Consider the following 23284-nt stretch of genomic DNA (forward strand, 5'->3'; position numbering starts at 1 on the left):
GTGGCCCCCAGAGTCTGATATTTCCACTACAGTGAAAATATCTGGGCCACAACACCCAGTGTGGGAGAGGCAGCCTGGTGCCAAGGCTTGCTCACCGGGGTGCTGAAAGCAAACAGCTGCTCTCTCCAGAACACAGCAAACAGGAAATGCAGGGCTCAGCGATGTGGCTGCCTTCTATGCCTCTGCTGCTCCTGAGCACCCCCTCCCCAGATGTCCTTAATGTCAGATTTCTTCATAATATTAGCATCATGAAAAACAACTTCTTCCAGAGGAAATGCATCCTAAGCAAGCTTCCTAGAGCAGCCCAGCAGCCGAGAGACCAAGCGGCTGAAAACACTCCTGACAACAATAGTGAAAAATTATAACTGAGCCTTTAAGCCACACCTGAGAAGGAAGCTTACTTTTTCCAGGTGCACATGTGGTAGTTTAGGCCAATTTATATAGACCTGGAGGAGGGAGGAAGGTCTCAAACCCAAACGGAGAAAGCATGGCTAGCAGCCCCAGACAGCAATCAAGGCCTTGTAAGCATCACCCCTTCTCCCGTACACATTTCCAACACTCTCATTCCTCCCAGTTACCCCATCTTTCTTCCTCCAATCCAGCTTCCTACACCACTCCTGGGCACACTGTGTCCTTCTTAAAGACAGGTCAAGCAACTCTCTCCACCACCTTCAAACTGGGAAGATACCTGTGGAGAGAATAAAGGCTCTTCATCCATCTCCTTGGAGGGCCATGCTCGGTAGGCATGCCAACAGGGCTATTTTCTTGAAGTTGGACCTTGATTTCCATATTAAAGTGTAAACATCAGCAAAAGTGTTTTCCCAGTGGCTACCAATTCAGTCACAGGACATTAAGGAGATCCAAAAGATGCCTATAAACCCTACAAAATGAGCGCACGCGTACACACACACGGCAGCCTAGCCAGAAAGGTACTCCAAAAAGCTCTGACCAGTGCCACAGATGGGAAGCCCATGGTAACCAGCATGTCTGGAGGAAAACCGAATGACCCATTCAGATTTGAGGTCAAAATTCCCAATTGTGCACTATCTTCTTTTTCTTTAATCTCCAAACTCCAGTAGTGGGCCTACCACCCAGGATGCAGTCTCTGTTCTGTTCTATCCAGGTCTCATTGGTTATCTGTTCTCATCTCTTTCTTCCTTCTATTCCTAAGAACAAACTTCCCCAGCAAAACACAGAGAAGTCACTCTCTTAAGCCATCATCCTTGGTCTCTCCAAGCAAAGGCATTTCAGAAACCAAAAGTAAAGCCTGGTTAGCCTGCACTCTGGTGGCTAAGGAGCCCAAGGTCAGATCTGAATCGTATCTTTAGAAGCTTAATTCTCTCATTGCACAGAGATGTGATGAGGCCCTCAAGTGAAGACTATTGGTGCACTCAGTTGACCTGCATCTCAGTGAGTAGGACCACACAGAGATCAGATGAGAGTCTGCAAGCTATGAGTCAGATTCATCAGAGCCCCTGATGAATTTCCATAAGGCATTTCCATAAGGCAACACATCCCAGCAAGGAATTATGCTTTACCTTCTAAAATTGGAGCCTCTGTGGTCTCCTCCCAGGGCAGTGCTTAAAAAACTGCAGACGTTTTCCCCAGTTTACTTTTCCTTTTTATAGATTCTGTGTGAGCCACTCCCTTCTGTTTGGACTCATCACTTTAATTCTCAAGTTTGCATATTCCTTTTCTGTGAACCCATTTTAAATCAGCGACTTCTTTCACAGAGTGTGGATTTTTATTTCTTCCAGTTGAAGAGGTCTTGCTTCTGGGACTTTGAAGTCTTCTCCTCCTAACTACTTTCTTTTGACTGGAGCGTGCATCTTACTTTTGAATTCTGAATCTCTGGCCACTTAGGTCAGCCTAGAGATATCACACACTCACACACAAATATACATACACATGCACTTGTTCCCTTCTCAAATGGACATATTCCCAAATGTCTCTATACTACCAAGTTTTATGCTATTCCTCAGTATTTCCTAGAACATTACCCAGCAGACTTCATAAATGTGGTGACTGACATTTGGCAGAGAAATTCTGGATGCATCTTCTTCCTGTCTATCCTCACATTTCTGCCTCATAGTAGCAACTTGTTCCAGGAGCAAAGCATGGAATGGACAGTGTTCCCAGGCCTGGAGACTACCTCAGAATTAAAATCAGAATCAATGCAGATAGAAGAACGACTTCCAAAGCTAGACACAGGACTTTATATTTTGTGCAGATAAATATTCAGTCACCATCTGAAATGGAGAGATGCTTAAATAACAGGTGGGCTTCCTTCTTCCATCAGTGGGTGCCTCCAAGAGGACAGCGGTTTAGACTCTTAAATCTACCTCCTCAACTTATACCCTGGGCAGCCACATAGCAGTAGGTAGACTAGAAAGTAATTTTTTTAGAGTTATCATTTCCTGACTCTGTCAGACTCCCTAGTTCAGTCCAGCAAATGGTTACTGCATGAACCCAGGTGCTGGGATACAAAGACTATCCTTGAGCCCTTTGGGGATGGTAAGAGATCTTTGCATTACACCATAGAACAGCCTGTGCTGGGACTGTGCGGACCAGTCCACAGTGCCCTTCTCTTCACGCTGGTAAGCACCAACAGGGCAGAGCCTCTTCTGCTTTGCTCCCCTGTATTTCTAGCAACCCACACAAGGCCTGGTTCATAGCGGAAATGCAATAAATACTTGTTGAACTCATTTCTCATTCTGTGGAGAAGCCACAGAATTATCTTCTTTCATTCTTACTTGACCCTTAACCTGAGAACAGAATTCTCCCATTCGAACAGAAACTTCAGCTGGACAGTGAGAAGAACATCATACTCACACAGGGGGAGAAAAACACCCCATAAGGAAGCCAAGATGCCTCCATCTGGAACGAATTTCACAAAAAGAGACGAGGCATGGCTCAGAAAGAGACATGGGGGTGGCAGGCACACAGCTCCTAGCAACCACACCTCAGCCCCAGCTCTGAAGATTAAGGAAGCTGTGTTTTCCCAGTCCTCCAAGGATGAGAAAGGTAATGAACTGAGTCACACTGACCAAGCATAGGAGAATGATTTATAACCACAGCATCAATTTGGTGAACTACAATGAGGAATAAAATGGCCAAGCAGACCAGAGCAAGTGCTTCACATGATCTCTAAAACAAACTCTAAAGATCCAAAGATTAAGGATGACTGTGGAAATAGGGCGAAGGAGTCACATAATAAAACAGGGCTCTACTCCTTTACTCCACTACACGAGTGTCAAGATGCCATGCTGTATGTCCTATATCCCAACATGTTTGTCCTGCTGTAGCCACAAAGCGAGGCCATACCTATGATGGGTTGGGATCTCTGCCCCAGAAATGCCAGAAGTTTAACTCCTACCTCTTTCTACACACCTTGCTTTCCTTGGTGTGGACTTCAAGAAATTCTAGGGATTTTGAGCATATCAGTGGAATCCCAAGTTGGCCACTCTATTACAGCAGGTTTTCTCAGTCCTCAATATTATCTATTTATTTTTGCTCTATTCCTGAGCCTTCAGAAAAAATAGGTGCTTTTACTAAGGTTGGGTACCTGTGTGGCTCAGCCAGATAAGCATCTATCTGCCTTTGGCTCAGGTCATGATCAGAGGATCCTGGGATCAAGTCCCATGTTGGGCTCCCTGCTCAGCAGGGAATCTGCTTCTCCTGCCCCTCCTCCCCACTCATGCTAAGTAAAATCTTTTTAAAAAGTTAAAAATCACTAAAGTAAAAAAAAAAAAAAAACAAACAACTATCAAAAAGCAGGGCTTCACAATGAGATATCACTTCACACTCATAGGATGGCTGTTCTACAGAAAAAAGCAAAAAACAAAATATAAGTGTTAGCAAGGATGTAGAGAAATTGGGACCCTTGTGTGTTGTTGGTGGGAATGCAAAGTGTTGCGGCTGCTATCAAAGGCAGTAATGCGGCTCCTCAAAAATTTAAACATGAATACTTTATAATCTGGCAATTTTGCCTCTGGGAATATTCCCCAAAGAATTGAAAGCAGAGACTCCAACAGATATTTGTACACTGAGGTCCACAGCAGCATTACTCACAATAGCCACAAGCTGGAAGCAATCCAAATGTAGATTGGCAGATGAATGGATAATCAAAATGTAGTGCATAGACGCAGTGCGATATTATTCAGCCTTAAAAAGAAATTATGACACATGCTACAATATGGATGAATCCTCAAAACATTATGCTAAGTGAAATAAGCTGGGCATGCGAGGACAAATATTGCATAATTGCCCTTATATGAGGTACCCAGAGTACTCCTATTTGGAGAGACAGAAAGTTGAAGGGTGGATGCTGAGGGCTGGGAGAAGCAGGGGATGGGAAGTTACTGTTGAGTGGATTCAGAGTTTCACTTTGAGATGATGAAAAGGTTCTGGAGACAGTTGCGATGGTTGCACAACAATGTGAATTTTATATTATATACATTTTACCAACAGTTTTTAAAGTTCTAAAATTTTTTCTCATAAGAAAATAATAAAAATCAGCACTTTCCACCCAGTGTACCTGAGGGAAATGTAATTGAGAGCTCTCCAAAGCAAAATATCCCGCTTGGGGACTTCCAGGCACTCCTCCCCCGTGTGCGTCCTTCTTCTATGGCCAACCTTCAAGTTGTATTTGGCTTTGCTCTTTTCAAGAGACCCTGTGGTGATTCCTTTCCAGGTAAAAGGAATATTCTGTCTCGGTTGGGAGGAATCCTCCTTCTCCGTGTCGGAGAGAGCCCTGGGCAGCTGTGAGAATACTGGTGCTGGCCTAGCTGCGGTCCCCTTACCTCCGCCAGGCATGGAAATGCACTGACTGCTCCCCAAGCTCTCCTTCTGACCAGCTTCACCTTCTGCTGTCCCTGTCATTAGCCAACCTCATTTCAGCAGAAGTCCATTACATATTATCCTTCCAAAGCTTCCAGAGCATTCTTGTGGATTACCTTTAAAGTCACAGAGAGGACAGGACACCCAGGTGGCTCAGTGGGTTAAGCAGCTGGCTCTTGATTTTGGTTTTTTTTGTTTTTTTTTAAAGATTTTATTTATGTATTCATGAGAGACACACAGAGACAGAGAGAGAGAGGCAGAGACACAGGCAGAGAGAGAAGCAGGCTCCATGCAGGAAGCCCAATGTGGGACTCGATCCTAGGTCTCCAGGATCACGCCCTGGGCTGAAGGTGGCGCTAAACCGCTGAGCCACCCAGGCTGCCCTGGCTCTTGATTTTGGCTCAGGTCCTAACCTCAGGATCCTGAGATCAAGCCCGGTGTCTGACACTGTGTCTGCTTGAGGATTCTCTCCCTCAGCCTCTGTCTTTGCCCATAGCTTGCACACACGTGCTCTCTCCCTTTCTCATATAAGTAAGTCTTAAAAAAATAAAGTCACAAAGAGGAAGCACATAATCTCCTAAAACTAGCTCAAGGCCCTGGGGGAATGTTTTTTGGAGACCAGCTAAAATTCATGGCCTTGGAAAACAGAACTGTCCAACATTTTTTTTTTTTTTTTTTTTGCCAAATAAGGAAATTTTTTTAAGACAATTAGCGTCCCATAAACAAAAAGTCATTTTAAGCACCTTCTAAGTGAGGAAGAGATAACCTCGCAGTAACAGTGGTCCTCTGCAAGAAAGTTAGCAGTCTGACATCCACATCTTCATAGCAAGCAGATACTCTTACGTGGGTGCGCATTACATCGCCTCTGTCCCCTGCATTCACATGACAGCTGACTAAAATGGCTTACATATTCATTCTCTCTGAAACCAAAGGAAAGGACTGAAAGGGACAATGTAAGATTGCTTTTCTACAGAATCAATGATTCTGTAACTTAATACCCAGTCGCTTCCCATTTGCGGCACAAAGTCAACGATGTGTGTCTATTTGTAAAAACTGTGTATGCGTGCCTGTGTGTGTATATACATAGTGCAGTATGGATATGGTGCTGTCACAGGCTGAGCTGTGTCCCTCTAAAATTGAAATGCTGTAGCCCTACCATACCTACCTCCCATACCTCAGAATGTGGCTATATTTTAAGACAGGGTCTTTACAAAAGTAAGTTAAAATGAAGGCGTCAGGGTAGGCCCTAATTCAATCTGACTGATGTTCTTACAGGAAGTGATAAGGACACACGGAGACACCAAGGCCACTTGTGCACAGAGGGAAAACCACAAGAAGGAGCCAATGGATGGCCACTTACAAAGCAAGGAAAACAGCCCAGAACAGATCTTTCCCTTAGTTCACAGGGGAAACCAGCCTTGACACCTTGATCTTGGACTTATAATCTCCAGAACCGTATGAAAATAAATTTCTGATGTGTAAGCAACTCAGTCTTTGGTATTTCGTTATGACAGCCATAGTAAACTAATACAGCTTTGATTAATTAGATAAAAACTGTCCTAGAAAGCCCATTAAAAATGACTTGCTTTATACCAACCACTTTTACTGTACCTAAAAAATAAATATATTTCTGGAAAGAAAACCATTTTCAAAATGTCATTAATCTGCCCCACTATATGCCATCTTCAACAAATACATTTCTGACGTTCCTTCAGGAAGAAAGAGCACTCACTAGTTTTGCACATGCTAAAACTAGTTTGGGTCAATTCAGCCCACTGAGGATATTTTAAACACTATGAGCTCAACCATGAAAGATTTAGTGGACGTTGAAAAGTCAAGGCCTGTGCCCTCAAAGAATTTGGGCTTGTATTTGAAACCGAACTCTCCTGTTAAATGTCAGCCCTTCAAATATGCACACGGGGAGATTAAGGTGTGACACAAAAACCCGATGACACAAGTAGGCAACAGGTGAACAGGTTCATCACAAAAGGGAGACTCATTATAGCACAGGAGCCAGGTGGGGGAGAGCTCAAAGACAGTCCCTCTGAGCCCTTGCCTACTCTATTCCACTTGCCAGCGTGGACTGTCATCTACCCCCACTTGGGATTCCTGCCATCCTTTGAGAGTAGGGCTCAGTCACCATTTCACCCAGAGAGCCCTGCCCAAGCCCGAGAGGACTGTCTCCCTTCCTTCAAATCCCATCCCATGGATTACCAGAATCTCTCAGATAATGAGAGTATAAATCAGACTCCCTCAGGATCAGACTTCGCCTGTCGCTGAATTCTCTTGCCAATTTATAGGGCTGCTATTATAAAACATCACAGCCAGGTGAATTACCATTTTAACAGTACTAGGGAAACAACCACCCTTTCCATTTTAATTACTGGAGTTGTTGAAACACTTGGCATAATAGGGCTAAGGAGAACGAGACTGGCCATATCTTAAATCACTTTGAGGATGATCTAGCAAACAAGCCTGTGTTGTATTTATTGCTCATGCTATCTGCCTCCAAACAGCACTCACCGTTCTTTACAGCCCTGAGCTGAATCATTCTTTTGACAAAACAAGCCAAAAGAAGGACCAGGTGTTTCAATCCCCATTCCACAGAAACAGAAATGTAAACTAAAGCAGAGCTCCAGACAGAGCCACAGGAAGGCTACATTTTCTAATGATCATCTTATCCTTCTCGATCTGGGATTCTTAAACTAGGATGTGGGTCTCTTCTAGTTTCTCCAGCTACCACACCCACTGCCAACCTAGTACAACCCCAGATTGTATGCCAACCATAGTCTGGGAGAGCAAGGCCAGGCAGGCTCCAGGCTCCTCATCTGCAGGGAGGGGCTGGTCAGAAGAGAGCCGGACCAAGCCAGCACAGCAAGGGTCAGAAAGTCAGTTCCCTGCTCTGCCTTCCTAGGTACTGGGGATGTCAGCCCCCTGTCTTAGAACATACCTGGATCATCCTCCTGGATCATCACTTTTAAGAGAAGCCTTGAAAGATGATTTTTTATATTAAATATGTACAGATATGTTATAGAGTAAACTGCAAATATCAAATGAATGAATGTTCAAGATGAACACATACTTGGTTCTGGTTGCCCTGGCCTCTGCTTCAGCATCCCAGAAATGTGGGTTAATCATCCTCTCCTGTTGAAGTAATTTAATGGAGATCTTAGTGGAGCCCTGGTAGGAATATATGTCAGTTTACAGGATACAGTTTCCAGATCTTTAGGTCTTCATCTGTTTCTTTCCTTTTTTTTTTTTTTTTCTTTACAAGAGAATGATATTTTGGGGGAAAATCTGCACAAAGGTTTATAGAAAGACAGGTGCTGAATACACCCACATATCCTCACTTATCTTGAAGAAAGAAGTCTTTCTTGATCAACTAGGCAACTGTAGAGCTGACCTGTAGGAACCAGCTCCCTCAGGCTGCCCCGCCTTTGCCTTTAATTGTTGTTTTTGCTGTTATCAAGGACATGAGGAAAATGAAGGCACCTTTGGGGAGGATAATTATTTGAAGCTTATAAATTATTTGCACTTGAAGGGTTATACAATTTATTAATGTTCTCTAGTCAAGTGAAAATCCCATAGATCTTGGTAACAGAGACACAAACAACAATTCTACCCAGACTTTAATAGCCATAATTTTAGCATCCCATAAAAAGACGCTCAACTTCTGCTTTTTTACTTCACATCTCAGCAACACCATAATGGATAAAAGAATCATGTTAGCAAGGAAGGAGAAGTAAAAAATGTAGACTTTCTCCTCTTTCTAATAGGACTAAGCATTTCTTTTTTTTAATAAATTCATTTTTTATTGGTGTTCAATTCGTCAACATACAGAATAACACCCAGTGCTCATCCCGTTAAGTGCCCACCTCAGTGCCCGCCACCAGTCAACCCCCACCCCCAGCCCACCTCCCCTTCCACCACCCCTAGTTCGTTTCCCAGAATTAGGAGTCTTTCATGTTCTCTCTCCCTTTCTGATATTTCCCACTTATTTTTTCTCCTTTCCCCTTTATTCCCTTTCACTATTTTTTATATTCCCCAAATGAATGAGACCATATAATTTCTGTCCTCCGATTGATTTATTTCTTTTTTTTTAATTTATTTATTTATGATAGTCACAGAGAGAGAGAGAGAGAGAGAGGCAGAGACACAGGCAGAGGGAGAAGCAGGCTCCATGTACCGGGAGCCTGACGTGGGATTCGATCCCGGGTCTCCAGGATCGCGCCCTGGGCCAAAGGCAGGCACCAAACCGCTGTGCCACCCAGGGATCCCCGATTGACTTATTTCACTCAGCATAATACCCTCCAGTTCCATCCACCTCGAAGTAAATGGTGGGTATTTGTCGTTTCTAATGGCTGAGTAATATTCCATTATATACATAAACCACATCTTGGACTAAGCATTTCTTATTCTCCGGTCAGAAAGAAAAATCACTTTGCACCCTGAGATAAGCCAAAAATAACATGATCATCCTGCCTGAAAGTTGGTCTCCAAAATAAAACCCAGAACATGTCCCATAAACCTGGACTCCCTACAGAAAAACAATATTCTTCCTTTTTATTTGCTACAGAATATCTAAAGATAAGTCATGACTTTGGGGAATATGGTAATCATGCGCAAAAGTTGCTTTCAACCATGAACAATAGACTAATTAATGTACACTTGAGAACTCTGATAATCTTATGGAGTATTTTCTCTTAAGTATTTATTGTGTTTTTATTTGATGAGCCAGTCTTCTGAGCCTGACTCCCTTGAGCTGTAGGCAAGTAAATATTTCCTTTTCTAAGTGTTTCTGCCTCCACGTCTAAAATACATGTAACATCAAGCAAACAGATTATTACTCTTCACTAGTTCAAACCAAGCATATATAATCCATATTCTGAGCTGGCACAACTATGGGACCTGATCAAATGTCAAATTTATTATTCTATTCCATTGCCCTTTTAATATGGATTCAATGGATTTACCCTCCCTGTTCTCAGATGAACACTTGAGTAGATCCTATGACTTTTCTGCTCAAGCAACCACTTAAAAGTCCCAAAAGAATTCAAATGTGCAGTCTGGAAACAAAATAAACTCCAACTTGGTTATAACATTAAATGTCCTGCCCTACGCCAGCTAGGTCCTGCTGCATGTTGGTCTCCTGCAGGGATTGAGGGAAAGTTGACCTCTTTTCTTTTTTTCTACCTGATGTCCAACTGTCAGCCAGTTTCTCACCCCACCAAGATCAAAGTAGTACAGGATTGTATTAACTGTCTTTGCACACACTGTTTATGGGTGCTTTAGTGATATTCATTTTCCTTCAGCTGACTGACTGCTCACTCTTACCTTAGCCTCTGAATTTCTGGAAAATCTAGCTGCTAGGGTGTCCCACTCTTGGGCTGAATTTACAGTGGCCCCAGGCCAGTCCTCTCCCACATGGTCCCACCTGGAAATCCTCTGGCATCTCTTGCCCTAACAAAAAGTTCTCAAATATCTACATTAAAGTTTCTACTTGGGGGGGAGGGGGGGAGCTAGCACTTTCCTTTTGATTTTCACATAATCTGAATGTGTGGCTCAGTCAAAACTTGAATTCAGTACTTTATATATACACACACGTAAATGTTTAGGATAGATTATTAATTCCCAATTATTTTTAAAGTGTATTTTACTCCTACATATCTAGTTAAGTTGAGGAATTCAACCATTGAAAGGGGCATTCAGAGACATAAAAGTCAATACTACCTCACTGGTGAAGAATCCTCCCCCACTCCTGACACAAGATCACCCAGCATTGGCTTGATCGGACAAACCTCTTTCCTCTTCCTCAGATATCTGAGGACTGGCCTTATAACTGGCCAGAGCTCTTCTCCGGCAGGTTAAACACTCACTGTTCCTCTTATGGCCTAGTCTTCAGTTATCTTCCTCTGGATGCTGCGAAGTTAATTTCTGTCCTCTACTAAGGGGCCACCAGAAGGGGATGCTATGGTGGAAGGACCCTGGGCTCCCTTGATTCAGTCAGGTAGATGATAGTGATTATGGGCCCAGGTTCTAATCCCGCTCTACTACTTATTGGCTATGTAATCTTAGGCAAATTACTTAATCCTTCTGTGCTTCAACTTCTTTATCTGTTAAATGAGAATGGTGATTATATTCCCTACTTCATGGGCTTGTTACAGGGATTGAGATAAAGCTGCAAAACACTCATAAATATGCTTGGCACGTAATAAGCTTCACACGAATGTCTATAAGCAATGGTCTGTCCTTGTCAGTGCAACCTAAGTTTGCTATTGAGCTGCTACTTCACATGATGGTCCATTCAGAGCTTGGGGGGGTGGGGCATTGAAATCCCTGGATTTTTTTTTTTTCACATGAATTGCTACTCAGGAGGCCAATCCATCTTTTACTTTTTAAATTGACTATGAACCTAAATACAGGACTAGAACTTCAACCTTCTGTGAGCTCAACCTTCTGTATTATTATCTCTTGTCCAGATATAAAATGTGCCTCGTAGAGTACCCTCCCAGATTTAGAGTTGCCACATCTCGGATATATGTCCCCTCTATGTCTTTCTCCCAGTGAATAATATCAAAGAGGTGCAGGGACAGGGACAGAGCCTTGTTGTACATCCTCTCTTCCCCGACTTTATCCTTAGGGATAGTATGAGACTTTGTAAAATGCTTCTGCAAAGGCAGGACACACTTTGGATGATCCATAATGGGGGGCAGGGACCAGTGATGAATTATTTGTATGCCCCTAGCTTTGGGAACCCCACTTTGCAAAATGTAAATAGCCACAGCCACCTAGCTGTGAATAGTAAAGGAGACTGTGCATTAGGAAGCATTGAGCCAAGTCACTGTCACACTAAAAACATTATTAGGTCAAAAATAAACATTCTCTGGAAGGGATCACATATTAGGCTATAAACCCAGTCTCAACAAATACAAGAAGATCAAAGTCATACCATGCCCCTTTTCTGACCACAACACTATGAAACTAAAAGTCAACCACAGGAAAAAAAATCTGGAAAGACCACAAATACATGGAGGTTAAATTACATGCTACTAAATAATGAATGGGTCAACCAGGAAATTAAAAAAAGAAATTTAAAAAATACATGGAAACAAATGAAAATGAGAACACAATGGTCCAAAACCTTTGGGATGCAGAAAAAGTGGTCCTAGGAGGAAAGTACACAATACAGGCCTATCTGAAGAAGCAAGAAAAGTCTCAAATAAAAACCTCTTCTTACACCTATAGGAGCTAGAAAAAGAACAAATGAAGCCTAAAGCCAACAAAAGGAAGTAAACAATAAAGATTAGAGCAGAAATAAATGATATAGAAACTGAAAAAAAAATAGAATAAATCAATGAAACCAGAAGCTAGTTCTTTGAAAAAAAAAAAAAAAAGTCAAGAAAATTGATAAACCCCTAGCCAGACTTATCAAGAAAAAAAGACTCAAATAAAATTACAAATGAGAGAGGAGAAATCACAACCAATGCCACAGAAATACAATTATAAAAGAATACTATGAAAAACTATATGCCAACAAATTAGACAACCTAGAAGAAATGGACAAGTTTGTAGAAATATACAAACTACAGGGGATCCCTGGGTGGCGCAGCGGTCTGGCGCCTGCCTTTGGCCCAGGGCGCGATCCTGGGGACCAGGGATCGAATCCCACGTCGGGCTCCCGGTGCATGGAGCCTGCTTCTCCCTCGGCCTGTGTCTCTGCCTCTCTCTCTCTCTCTCTGTGACTATCATAAATAAATAAAAATTGAAAAAAAAATATTAAAAAAAAAAGAAATATACAAACTACAAAACTGAAACAGGAAGAAATAGAAATTTGAAAAGACTGATAATCAGCAAAGAAATTGAATTAGTAGTCAAAAAAAAAACCCCAACAAAAGTCTTGGGTCAGACGGCTTCACAGGCGAACTTTATCAAACATTTGAGTTAGAGCTAATACTTATTATTCCCAAACTATTCCAAAAAATAGAAATGGAAGGAAAATTTGCAAATTTATTCTATGAAGCCAGCATTACCTTGATATCAAAACCAGATAAAGATACCACACACAAAAAAGAGAACTATAGGCCAATTCCTCTGGTGAACAGACATAAAAATCCTCAATAAAATACTTTTAGCAGATCAAATCCAACAATACATTAAAAAAAAAATCATGGGGGATGCCTGGGTGGCTCAGTGGTTGGGCGTCTGCCTTCAGCTCAGGGCTTGATCCTGGGGTCTCAGGATTGAGTCCCGTGTTGGGCTCTCTGCATGGAGCCTGCTTCTCCCTCTGCCTGTGTCTCTGCCTCTATGTGTCTCTCATGAATAAATTATTTTTAAAACATTTTTAAAAATAAATCATGGGATTTTTTTTCCTGGGTTGCAAGCATGGTTCAATATTTGCAAATCAACAGGATACATCACATTAATAAAAGACAAGAACCATATAATCATTTGAATCGATGCAGATAAAGCATTTGACAAGTACAACATCTACTCATGATAAAAACTCAACAAAGTAGGTTTAGAGGGAACATACCTCAACATAATAAAGGCCATAGATGAAAACTCCACAGTTAATATGATCCTAAATAGGGAAAAAGTGAGAGCTTTTCCCCTAAGGTCAGGAACAAGACAAAGAGGTCCACTCTTACCATTTTTATTCAATATAGTACTTGAAATCTCAGCCTCAGCAGTCAGACAACTAAAAGAAATAAAGAGGCATCCTAATTGACAAAGTAAAATTTTCACTAGTCACAGATGACATGATACTCTATATAGAAAACCTGAAAGACTCCACCAAAAAACTACCAGAATTCATAAATGAATTCAGTAAAGTTACAGGATACAAAATTAATATACAGAAATCTGTTACATTTCTATACACTAAGAATGAAGCAGCAGAAAGAGAAATTAAGAAAGCAGTTGCATTTACAATTGCACCAAAAATAGCCAGGAATGGTCTGGTTTAGGAATAGACCTAACCAAAGATCTATACTCTGAAAACTACAAAACACTGATGAAAGAGACTGAAGATGATTCAAAGAAATGGAAAGACTGTCCATAGTCATTGATTGGAAGAACAAATGTTAAACTATTAACTAAAGACCCAGAATGCCAATTCAATATTGAAAAAGAAATGCAAAGCTGGAGGCATCACAGTTCTGGACTTCAAGTTATATTACTAAGCTGTAGTAATCAAAACAGTATGGTACTGGCACAAAAACAGATACATACATCAATAGAGCAGAATAGAAAACACAGAAATGAACCCACAATTATATGGTCAATCTCCAACAAAGCAGGCAAGAATATGCAATGGGGTAAAAAAAAACAGTCTCTTCAATAACTGGTGCTGGGAAAACTGGACAGCAACATGCAAAAGAATGAAACTAGACCACTTTCTAACACCATACACAAAGATAAACTCAAAATGGATTACAGACCTAAATGTGAGACCTGAAACCATAAAAATCCTTGAAGAGATCATAGGCAATAATTTCTCTGACACTGGCTATAGCAACCTTTTCTAGATAGGTCTCTTGAAGCAAAGAAAACAAAATATACAATTGGGATTACATCAAAATAAAAAGCTTCTGCACAGCAAAGGAAACCATCAACAAAACTAAAAGGAAACCTGTGGAATGGGAGAAGATATTTGCAAATGACATATCAGATAAAGGGCTAGTCAACAAAATACGTGAAGAACTTATAAACCTCGGGATCCCTGGGTGGCGCAGCGGTTTGGCGCCTGCCTTTGGCCCAGGGCGCGATCCTGGAGACCCGGGATTGAATCCCACATCAGGCTCCCGGTGCATGGAGCCTGCTTCTCCCTCTGCCTATGTCTCTGCCTCTCTCTCTCTCTCTCTGTGACTATCATAAATAAGTAAAAAATTAAAAAAAAAGAACTTATAAACCTCAATATTCAAAAAACAAATAATACACTTAATGGGCAGAAGACATGAATAGACATTCTTCCAAAGAAGACATCCAGATGGTCAACAGACACATGAATAGATGCTTAACATCACTTATCAACTGCAAGTCAATACAATGAAATATCTCACACCTGAGAGGTGTGACTAAAATCAACAACACATGAAACAAAACAGGTGTTGGTGAGGATGTGGAGAAAGGGGAGCCTGCTCACCCTGTTGGTGGGAATGCAAACTGGTGCAGCCACTGTGGCAAACAGTATGGAGCTTCCCAAGAAAGCTAAAATCTAGCTTTAAAATTTACTACAATTTAGTCATTACGTTATTTGGTATTTACCCAAAGAACACAAAAACAATAATTCAGAGGGATACATGCACCCCAATGTTTATAGCGGCATTATCAACAATAGCCAAATTATGGAAAGAGCCCAATGTCCATCGACTGATGAATGGATAAAGCAGCAGCAGTGTTTATAAACAATGGAATATTACTCAGCATAAGAAAAATGAAATCTTGCCATTTGTGACTATATGGATGAACTAGAGAGTATTATGCCAAGCGAAGTAAGTCTGTCAGAGAAAAGACAAATACCATATGATTTTACTTATATGTGGAATTTAAGAAACAAAACAAAAGAGCAAAGGGATAAAGAGAGGCAAACCAAGAAACAGACTGTTAACTATTAACTATAGAGAACAAATTGCGGGTTACCAGAGGGGATGGGTGGAGGGATTGGTGAAACAGGTGATGGGGATTAAGGAGTGCACCTGTTGTGATGAGCACTGGGTGATGTATGGAATTGTACAATCACTATATTGTACTAAAACTAAGATAACACTGTATGCTAACTGGAATTAAACGCTTCAAAAAATAAATAAGAGGTCAAAAATAAAGGATTCAGAGGAATTCTGATTGGCAAATTATCAGGTCTAGAGAACGGAAGAGGAGGAAGGCTACATTTTCTAGAATGCAGATGATATAATTTGCACAGTAAAAGGTGACTCCCACCAGAGTGGCGTTAGCCAGAAGGACCAGTGGGGGCAGCCAGAGGTAAGGATGCACACCTCTGCAGAGGGGGCAGGATAAACAACACAGAATACACTGACTCATATTTCAGAAAACAATATTCTCCCTTGCATATATAACGCACTCTGGTGTGTTCTCCTCCCTTCTATTTAAGGTCATGTTTTCAAAAAAAGGCTGGTGCAACTCACTATGTTCATAACCCACATTTGAAAAACGATGGATATGGCGTGTCCCAACCGGCAACCGGGTAAATTGCTAGAAAAGGGAAAGAAGTTAGTTTGGCATAAATGGTCTTTGCAAATCCTTTCCTAGGAGGTCTTGAGCTTTCTCCTTTACAAAGCTGTTCTGGAATGTTGCCAGGATCCAAGTCTGTCTGTTTTGAAAAGTCTGTCCGGATGCTCCTCTATCAAGCCAGCTCAAAGGTGACTGTGACCACTCCCACTGCTTTCGGATGCCTGTTATTTGGACGTTGAGCAATCCAGCCCGGTCGGGTTTCAAGACCTCTTAAACGGGTCTTATTTCTTTGCTCCCAGCGAGAAATAAACCGGGGGCAACCCTGCCTTCTCCTGTACCTGTTGATATCGTCTCATCTTCCGCAAACACCGGATGATCTTCCTGACCAGAACCTAATTCCTTGACGTGGGCACCCCAGCTCGTGGAAGCCTCTCCCATTCGGGACCCTACCCTTGGCAGGTCCAGACCACTTTCCTGCCTGCATTCTTGGTAATGCACCCCACCTGATGTAGCTGAGGGCCACTGGCCTCACAGTCCGAGTTCTCAGGCCCCTACACCCCACTATTGACTGGAGGATTGGGTTGGAGAACTTCTCTTATACCTCAACCTAAGTTGCTTTTTTTTTTTTTTTTTTTTTTTTTTTTTCCGTGTGCAAACTGGAAACACTACCCCTTACCTTTGGGGCTTTCATGAGGATTTATCTATATGGAAGTGTGCTTTTTCCCTGGAGTAGCATGGACAGTCCCCCACCCCGCGCGTCCCCTTTGCTTTCCGGACACCATTAAATGTTTCCTTGTGTCACGATTTTAAATCCTAAGTAATAGCTGGGATTCCTCAAGTCCTCTACACCGCTGCGGTAACCACAAAGCCTCAGAACAAGTTTCCAATGAGGCCACCTTTTGTCTTCCTCAATTAATTATGCGGAAAGCATGGAACAGGAAGAAAAACGCAACAGCTGTCCCCCTCTAATCAGCAAGACGCCCCGCAGGCAGGCGCCCCAGTGCAAACGAAAGGAACGAACTGACAGGCCCGGACTGATCCTGGGAACCCTGCCCCTGCGGGGGGCGCGCGCCCCGGGCCCGAGCGGCCAAGCGTCCGCCCTGGATGCGCAGGGCGCCCGCGCCCAGAGGGGCTCCGTCGGAGGGCGCAGCCGTGGCAGGCGGCCCGGGGCGCGGGAAGTTTTCTCACCGGAGGGGGGGGGGTCCCAGGGCCCTCCTCGCAGCCGAGGGCAGGGAACCCGCCCAAGCCCCCGCGCCGCCCCCCGCTCCAGCGCGCCCAGCCCCTCCGGACGCCTCGGGCGGGACGCTGGCGTCCGCGGGCTGCTCTGCACGGGGTCTCACCCCTGCCCCCGGGCACCCTCAAAACCCGGCTGTCCCCTTGCCGATGCCGTCCTCCCAAACATCCCCCCCGACTAAAAGCCCCCGCCAAACCCGATGGGGCCCGACTGCCTTCCCCCGAGCCCCCCCAGACCCCGGCGCCTCGGCTTGCGTGGCCCCGGGCGCCCCGTCCCGCCGCGGTTACCTGGCTGCTCCGAGGGGCCTGAGCGCCGCCCCCGCCCCCGCCCCCGCCCCCGCCCCGCCCCGCCTCCTCCGGCCGCCCCGGCCTCGGCGAGCCGCTCCAGGCGCCGCGGTGTGGCGGGGACGCGCGCTCCCGCCCCGCAGCCCGGGCGGCGAGGGGCGCGGGGGCCGCCTCCGGAGCCCCGGGCTTGCCCTGCGGCGCCGCGCCCTGCTCGCGACGAAAGGGAAGAGGAACCCGAGGATCCTTTGCCCGCCCCAGCTCCGCGGCGGGTCCCTCGGGCCAGTTTTGACTAATGAGCTGAGCAAGGAGGGGGGGGGGGCACGCAGGAGAGAGATCTAGGCGGGGGCCTCCGCGTCGAGTGCAAGTTCACTAAGGCCAAGGGGTCCTCCCTCGCGAGCTGCTAAAATTACCTCAATTCACTTCTTCCCTCTGCTTCTGGGCGCTGGAGGAAACGGACCGTGGAAATGTCCCCCCTACAGGGCCTCGAAAGGATAGGACTGGACCAAGAGTAGTTTCGACTTAGCAGACGTGGCTCGCTCCTCCCTCCCAGGAAACATTTGCTGAGTCCGCGTTGCACGCCAGACCTCGGACCGGGCGCCGGGGGTACCACCTCCTGCAGCTTATATTCCCGTGAGGAGGCACCCAGTAGCCAGAAATACGGGACATGCGTAGCATCTGCAGTCGCAGTAAGAGCTATAGAGGAAAAGTAACTCAGGAAGGGCTTAAAGGATGTTGGTGGGGAGGTGGCCCCAAAGGGAAGGTGGCTTTGAGTAAAGAACTGAAGATGAGGGGGATCCCTGGGTGGCTCAGCGCTTTAGCACCGCCTTCGGCCCAGGGCGTGGTCCTGGAGACCCAGGGTCGAGTCCCACATTGGGCTCCCTGCATGGGGCCTGCTTCTCCCTCTGCCTGTCTCTCTCTGTGTCTCTCATGAATAAATAAATAAAGTCTTTAAAATATATATATGTAAGTTTTTCATCCTCAACATATTTTAAGTTGTGTTTGTAAACTCCTGTCCTCCTTTGCTCCCAAGCATTCAAAACTGGTTTTAATCTTTTTGCATGTGTTTTAGCTTCATTCTTTTGGCTCTCTCTCCTGAAATCTGTAGCAATACAATAGTGCCACAGATCAATTGCCTGTGTCTCTACTTCTCTTTGTGTCTCTCATGAGTAGATAAATAAAATCTTAAAAAAAAAAAAAAAACTGAAGATGGGAAAGCAAGTTCTGCTGGCATCTGGGGAGAAAGCCCTTGCTATGCTCCACGGACTGAGATGTTCTTAATTGTGGGAGGCATTTCCTTTACTACTCTGGCGCACCCTATCAGGCAGTATTGCCAGTTTACAGATGAGGAAACTGGAGCTTAGGGAGGTTAAACGAATTGCCTGAGGCCACAGGTTTGTAAATGGAGGAGCTCAGGAAGCCTGGTGCCCCCACAAGGGTGGTTTAACCAGGACTACACATGAAAGACTCCCAACTCTGGGAAACGAACTAGGGGTGGTGGAAGGGGAGGAGGGCTGGGGGTGGGGGTGACTGGGTGGCGGGCACTGAGGTGGGCACTTGACGGGATGAGCACTGGGTGTTATTCTGTTTGTTGACAAACTGAACACCAATACAAAATAAATTTATTTAAAAAAAAAACAGGACTACAGTGCAGTGGGGGAAACGCAACTCTAGCAGCACACAGGCAGGCTGGTAGCTGTGTGATTAACTCCATCTCACAGCGTCAGAAAAATATTTCCTGATTTCATTGATTTTTTTTTCAGCTGCTAGTCTCATTATTACTCATAATATGAACTATTTTGCAAACCATCTTTACTGCTGTGTGTACAATCCTCATCCTCAGGCAGTTCAGTTCTCAATGACATAATCTGACCATCTGTGATGAGATTCATTAGTCGTCCCCTAACTCTGTGCATTGCTTTCAGCGGCACACGCTCGTTTATGTGGACACCATCCATCACCCCAGCCTTGGAGCCTGTACGCATGTCAGCAGGGAGCAGTGAAGCCATCAGAGAGCAGGGTAGCAGAACCACCCGCACTGAGGCAACAGCAAACCAACCAGTCTCTGCCTTAGCTGTCAGAATCGGATAGCTTCTTTGGGGCAGAGTCCCAAAGGCTCATGAGGCAGAAAACTAGGGCACATTGTCCTATGTGGCAGAGATCAAGAACCATCAGTTTCAGGGGCTGGGACTGCAGCCTCCTGTGCAAGTGACACCATCAATAGGATAGTGGGGCTCCCGTTTCTCTCCTAGGATGCCTTCTCCTGGCTGCATCCATTCCCTTCTTCCCTGCCCCAAATGCCACTGGTTTCAGGAAGCAGTGCCAGCAGCATTTTCCCACCTGTCCTCCAAGGTCTGCCCCAAATGCCACTGGTTTCAGGAAGCCTTCCTCATTGCTCCAGCTACAAATGAATTCTTCTTCTAAACTCTGATCCTTCTCTTACAGCATCTGTTATTTGAAGTTTAGCTCTAAAACAGCCTCCTCCTGTCCCTCCATAGTCCCTGTTTAATTTATCCACAAATCTTAGCATACTGCCTTGTACCCAGTGGACCTTTAATGAGTATTTTGTTGTTAATAAATTAATTTATGAAAACACCATTTCATTGTCTCTTAATTTTGTCTTTTCTTTTTTAAGATTTTATTTATTCATGAGAGACACAGAGAAAGAGAAAGGCAGAGGCACAGGCTGAGGGAGAAGGAGGCTCCATGCAGGAAGCCCAATGTGGGACTCGATCCCAGGACTCTGGGATCACACCCTGAGCCTAAGGCAGGCACTTAACCACTGAGCTACCCAGGTATTCCTTAATTTTGTTTTTTCATTCCAAAATAGTTTTTAAGCCCCCAGTAATTTAGTGCAAGACTGAGTTATATGTACCTATAGCTTTGATTGCCAATATACATTGACAACAGTTTTACTTTGAGCTACATTCTATTTACCCCATTCTGACGTTCAAAAACTGAGGTTTGGGGATCCCTGGGTGGCTCAGCGGTTTAGTGCCTGCCTTCGGCCCAGGGTGTGATCCTGGAGTCCTGGGATCAAGTCCCATATCGGGCTCCCTGCATGGAGCCTGCTTCTCCCTCTGCCTGTGTCTCTGCCCCTCTCTCTCTCTCTCTCTCTCTCTCTCATAAATAAAATCTTAAAAAAAGAAAGAAGGAAAGAAGGAAAGAAGGAAGGAAGGAAGGAAGGAAGGAAGGAAGGAAGGAAGGAAAAGAAAGAAAGAAAAGAAGGAAGAAGAAAGAAAGAAGAAAGAAAGAAAGAAAGAAAAGAAAGAAAGAAAGAAAGAAAGAAAGAAAGAAAGAAAGAAAGAGAAAGAAGGAAAGAAAACTGAGGTTTAAGGGTAATTTCTCCAAGGTCACAATACTAATCATTGCTTGAGCCAAGACTCCAAGGTGCATGCTCTTCACTACAAGCTCATGCTGCTCCTTATTCCATCATCCATTGATGCATACATTCGTTGGGCTTTCAATCAATACTTAGATTTACTGTCTCTACTCTGCAGCAGGCATTGACAAAATAGCAATGATTCAAACACAGTCCTTGGGGTACTGAAGGGAGGTGATCCAAAGGAACAAACTTCCAGTTATAAGATAAGTAGGCAGGCATGAGGAGATAATGTAGGACCCAATGACTGTGGCTAGTTCTGCTGCAGGATATGTGTGAAAGTTGCTAAGAGATAGGTGCTAAGATTTCTCATCATGAGGAAACTTTTGTCCTGTTTTTGTCTTTTCTTTTTACTGGATCTGTATGAGATAATGGATGCTAACTAAATGTGTGGCAGCAATCACTTCACAATATACGTAAGTCCAACCATCATGGTACACACCTTTAACCTATACAGTGATGTCTGTCATTTACATCTCCATAAAACTGGACGGAAAAACAGAGTTGTCGCCCTCAAAACTGCTTGCGATCTAGTAGAAGGGACAGACAAGCTAGAAATGCTCAGACTTCAGCATTATAAATCTTATCAAAGGGATGAGGAGAGGCCCTAAAGGGGCCCTTTATTTTAGATTAGATAATGACAATAAGGATTCACTGAGAAGATAGAATATAACTTTAATTTTGAAGGATATATAATACTGTGTTACAATGATAATGGAGAAAAGCATACAGTAGGCAAGACAAGAGCATATGCAAAAATATGGAAGCAAGGAGGAATAAGGCACATCCGGGGAATGACTGCAATGATACAGGGGGGCTGCAGCATGGTAAGAGCAGTACTGAGATGAAGCTGGAAAGGTAGGCACGGTCAAAACACAAGGGGTCCGTGGATTGGCTGCATGGAGCCCATTACCCTCTGAAAATGTACAAATTTCTGGATGTCTGTATGTGTGCGTTCCAGGGAAGAGGTCTGAGAGCTCTAGTGAAATTCTCCAAGGGGTTGACTGCCCCAGGGCCAGGAGGTGGGGCAGTCAGTTTCCCTTGCCACGATCTGCTGCCCAATCCACAGAACACAGGCAAACCCACAAGGGATGGCAACAGCAGGAATGGGGGGAGGCACAAGGCTCACTCCTGCCAAATCATCTCCAAATATGCAGTGCATTGCCAGCCCTGGGTAAGGATAGCTGACCCCTGACCCTCCCAGGACAGAAGGAGGGAGTAGTTGGGCAGTCAACATACCAGAAAGTAGGGAGCTGACAGCTGAGAACGTTTACCAGGGAGGCAGTGGAAAGCAGGACGACAGTGAACCAAGATTCTAAACGCTCAGTGCCTGCTCCATTGCCCTACCAGACTTATGACCCCACCCCAACTTCTTATGCTGAAGTCTTAACCCCCAATACCTCACAATATGATGGTATTTGGAGACAGGGCCTTTGAAGAAGTGATTAAGTTTAAATGAGGCCATATGAATGGGCCCTAATCCTATCTGATTTATGTCTTTATAAGAAGAGTAAAGGCATACAGAGACTTGTGTACACAGAGGGATGACCATGGGGAGAGGCACCAAGGGAGGCCATGTGCCAGCCAAGAAGAGAGTCCTTAGAGGAAATTAATCTTGTTGGTACCTTGATGTTGGACTTCCAGTTTCTAAAAAAATGAAACAATACATTTCTGTTGTTTAAGCCATTTAGCCTGATATTTTATTGTGATAGCCCTAGAAAACTAATAGATTTACAAAACGTAAGTTCAAATTCAAAGATGAAAGTTTTAAGAAATTTAATATGGTGGCCACAAAACATTAAATCTCAAATGAGGTCCTTCCTAAACATGGAATCTAGTGCCACTCTACTGGTCACAGGCAGGTCTTGGGAACAAGGGAGTGACAATCTTCAGACAACTTGGGATCTGGGAGCGAAGAGGTGTGACTAAAGCTTTGGGAATGGAAGCAATTGCTCCCCAGGAACACACAGTGAAATGACAAAGAGAAGAGAAAGGGTAGGTATCAGAAGCTTGGAATATAAACCTGGAAGGAAGACAGAGAGAGAGAGAAACTAGAGAAATAGGAGATGAATGAGAGAAGGTGGAACCTGATGGAGAAATGGGCAATAGTGTCAAAGGCCCAAGGTTATATGATTAAGAACTAGAGCCCATTTGTCTTTGCATAGAGGTCATGTGCTGGAAACTGAGGTCAGATTTCTGTTGGTTAGGGAGTCAGGACGGCAGTAAGGGGCTACTCCCTTAAGGAGGCTGAGGAGCAGCTGGAGGTGAGACTGTTGAGGACCTCTGTGCAGGCATAGGAAGGTCCAGGGATCCAGGACTAAACCCCAGCCCCATATTCTGTCCCCTGCCTCAGCCTGC

At 44.2% G+C, this 23284-nt stretch overlaps 1 protein-coding gene across 6 annotated transcripts in view; it reads right to left on the reverse strand.

Moving 5' to 3' along the window:
• The window catches only part of MRAP2 (melanocortin 2 receptor accessory protein 2), a 123591-nt gene that overhangs the window by 30928 nt on the left and 69379 nt on the right, over positions 1-23284 (reverse strand). The window contains exons 1-2 of one of the 6 annotated variants that reach the window (XM_072832176.1): positions 15984-16000; positions 7922-7983 (exon numbers count right to left, since the gene is read on the reverse strand). The exons of 1 other annotated variant lie outside the window; for it this stretch is intronic. In XM_072832176.1, the coding sequence (XP_072688277.1) occupies positions 7922-7983; positions 15984-15992 (71 nt within the window). In that variant the 5' untranslated portion in view covers positions 15993-16000. Of the gene's footprint in view, positions 1-5582; positions 5760-7921; positions 7984-15983; positions 16001-17550; positions 17593-17957; positions 18305-23284 lie in introns of those variants that run through there. 4 more of the 6 variants (XM_072832178.1, XM_072832180.1, XM_072832177.1 and 1 more) reach the window with 4 other exon arrangements.

This window comes from Canis lupus, chromosome 7 (assembly GCF_048164855.1).
Source record: "Canis lupus baileyi chromosome 7, mCanLup2.hap1, whole genome shotgun sequence".
NCBI lineage: Eukaryota > Metazoa > Chordata > Mammalia > Carnivora > Canidae > Canis > Canis lupus.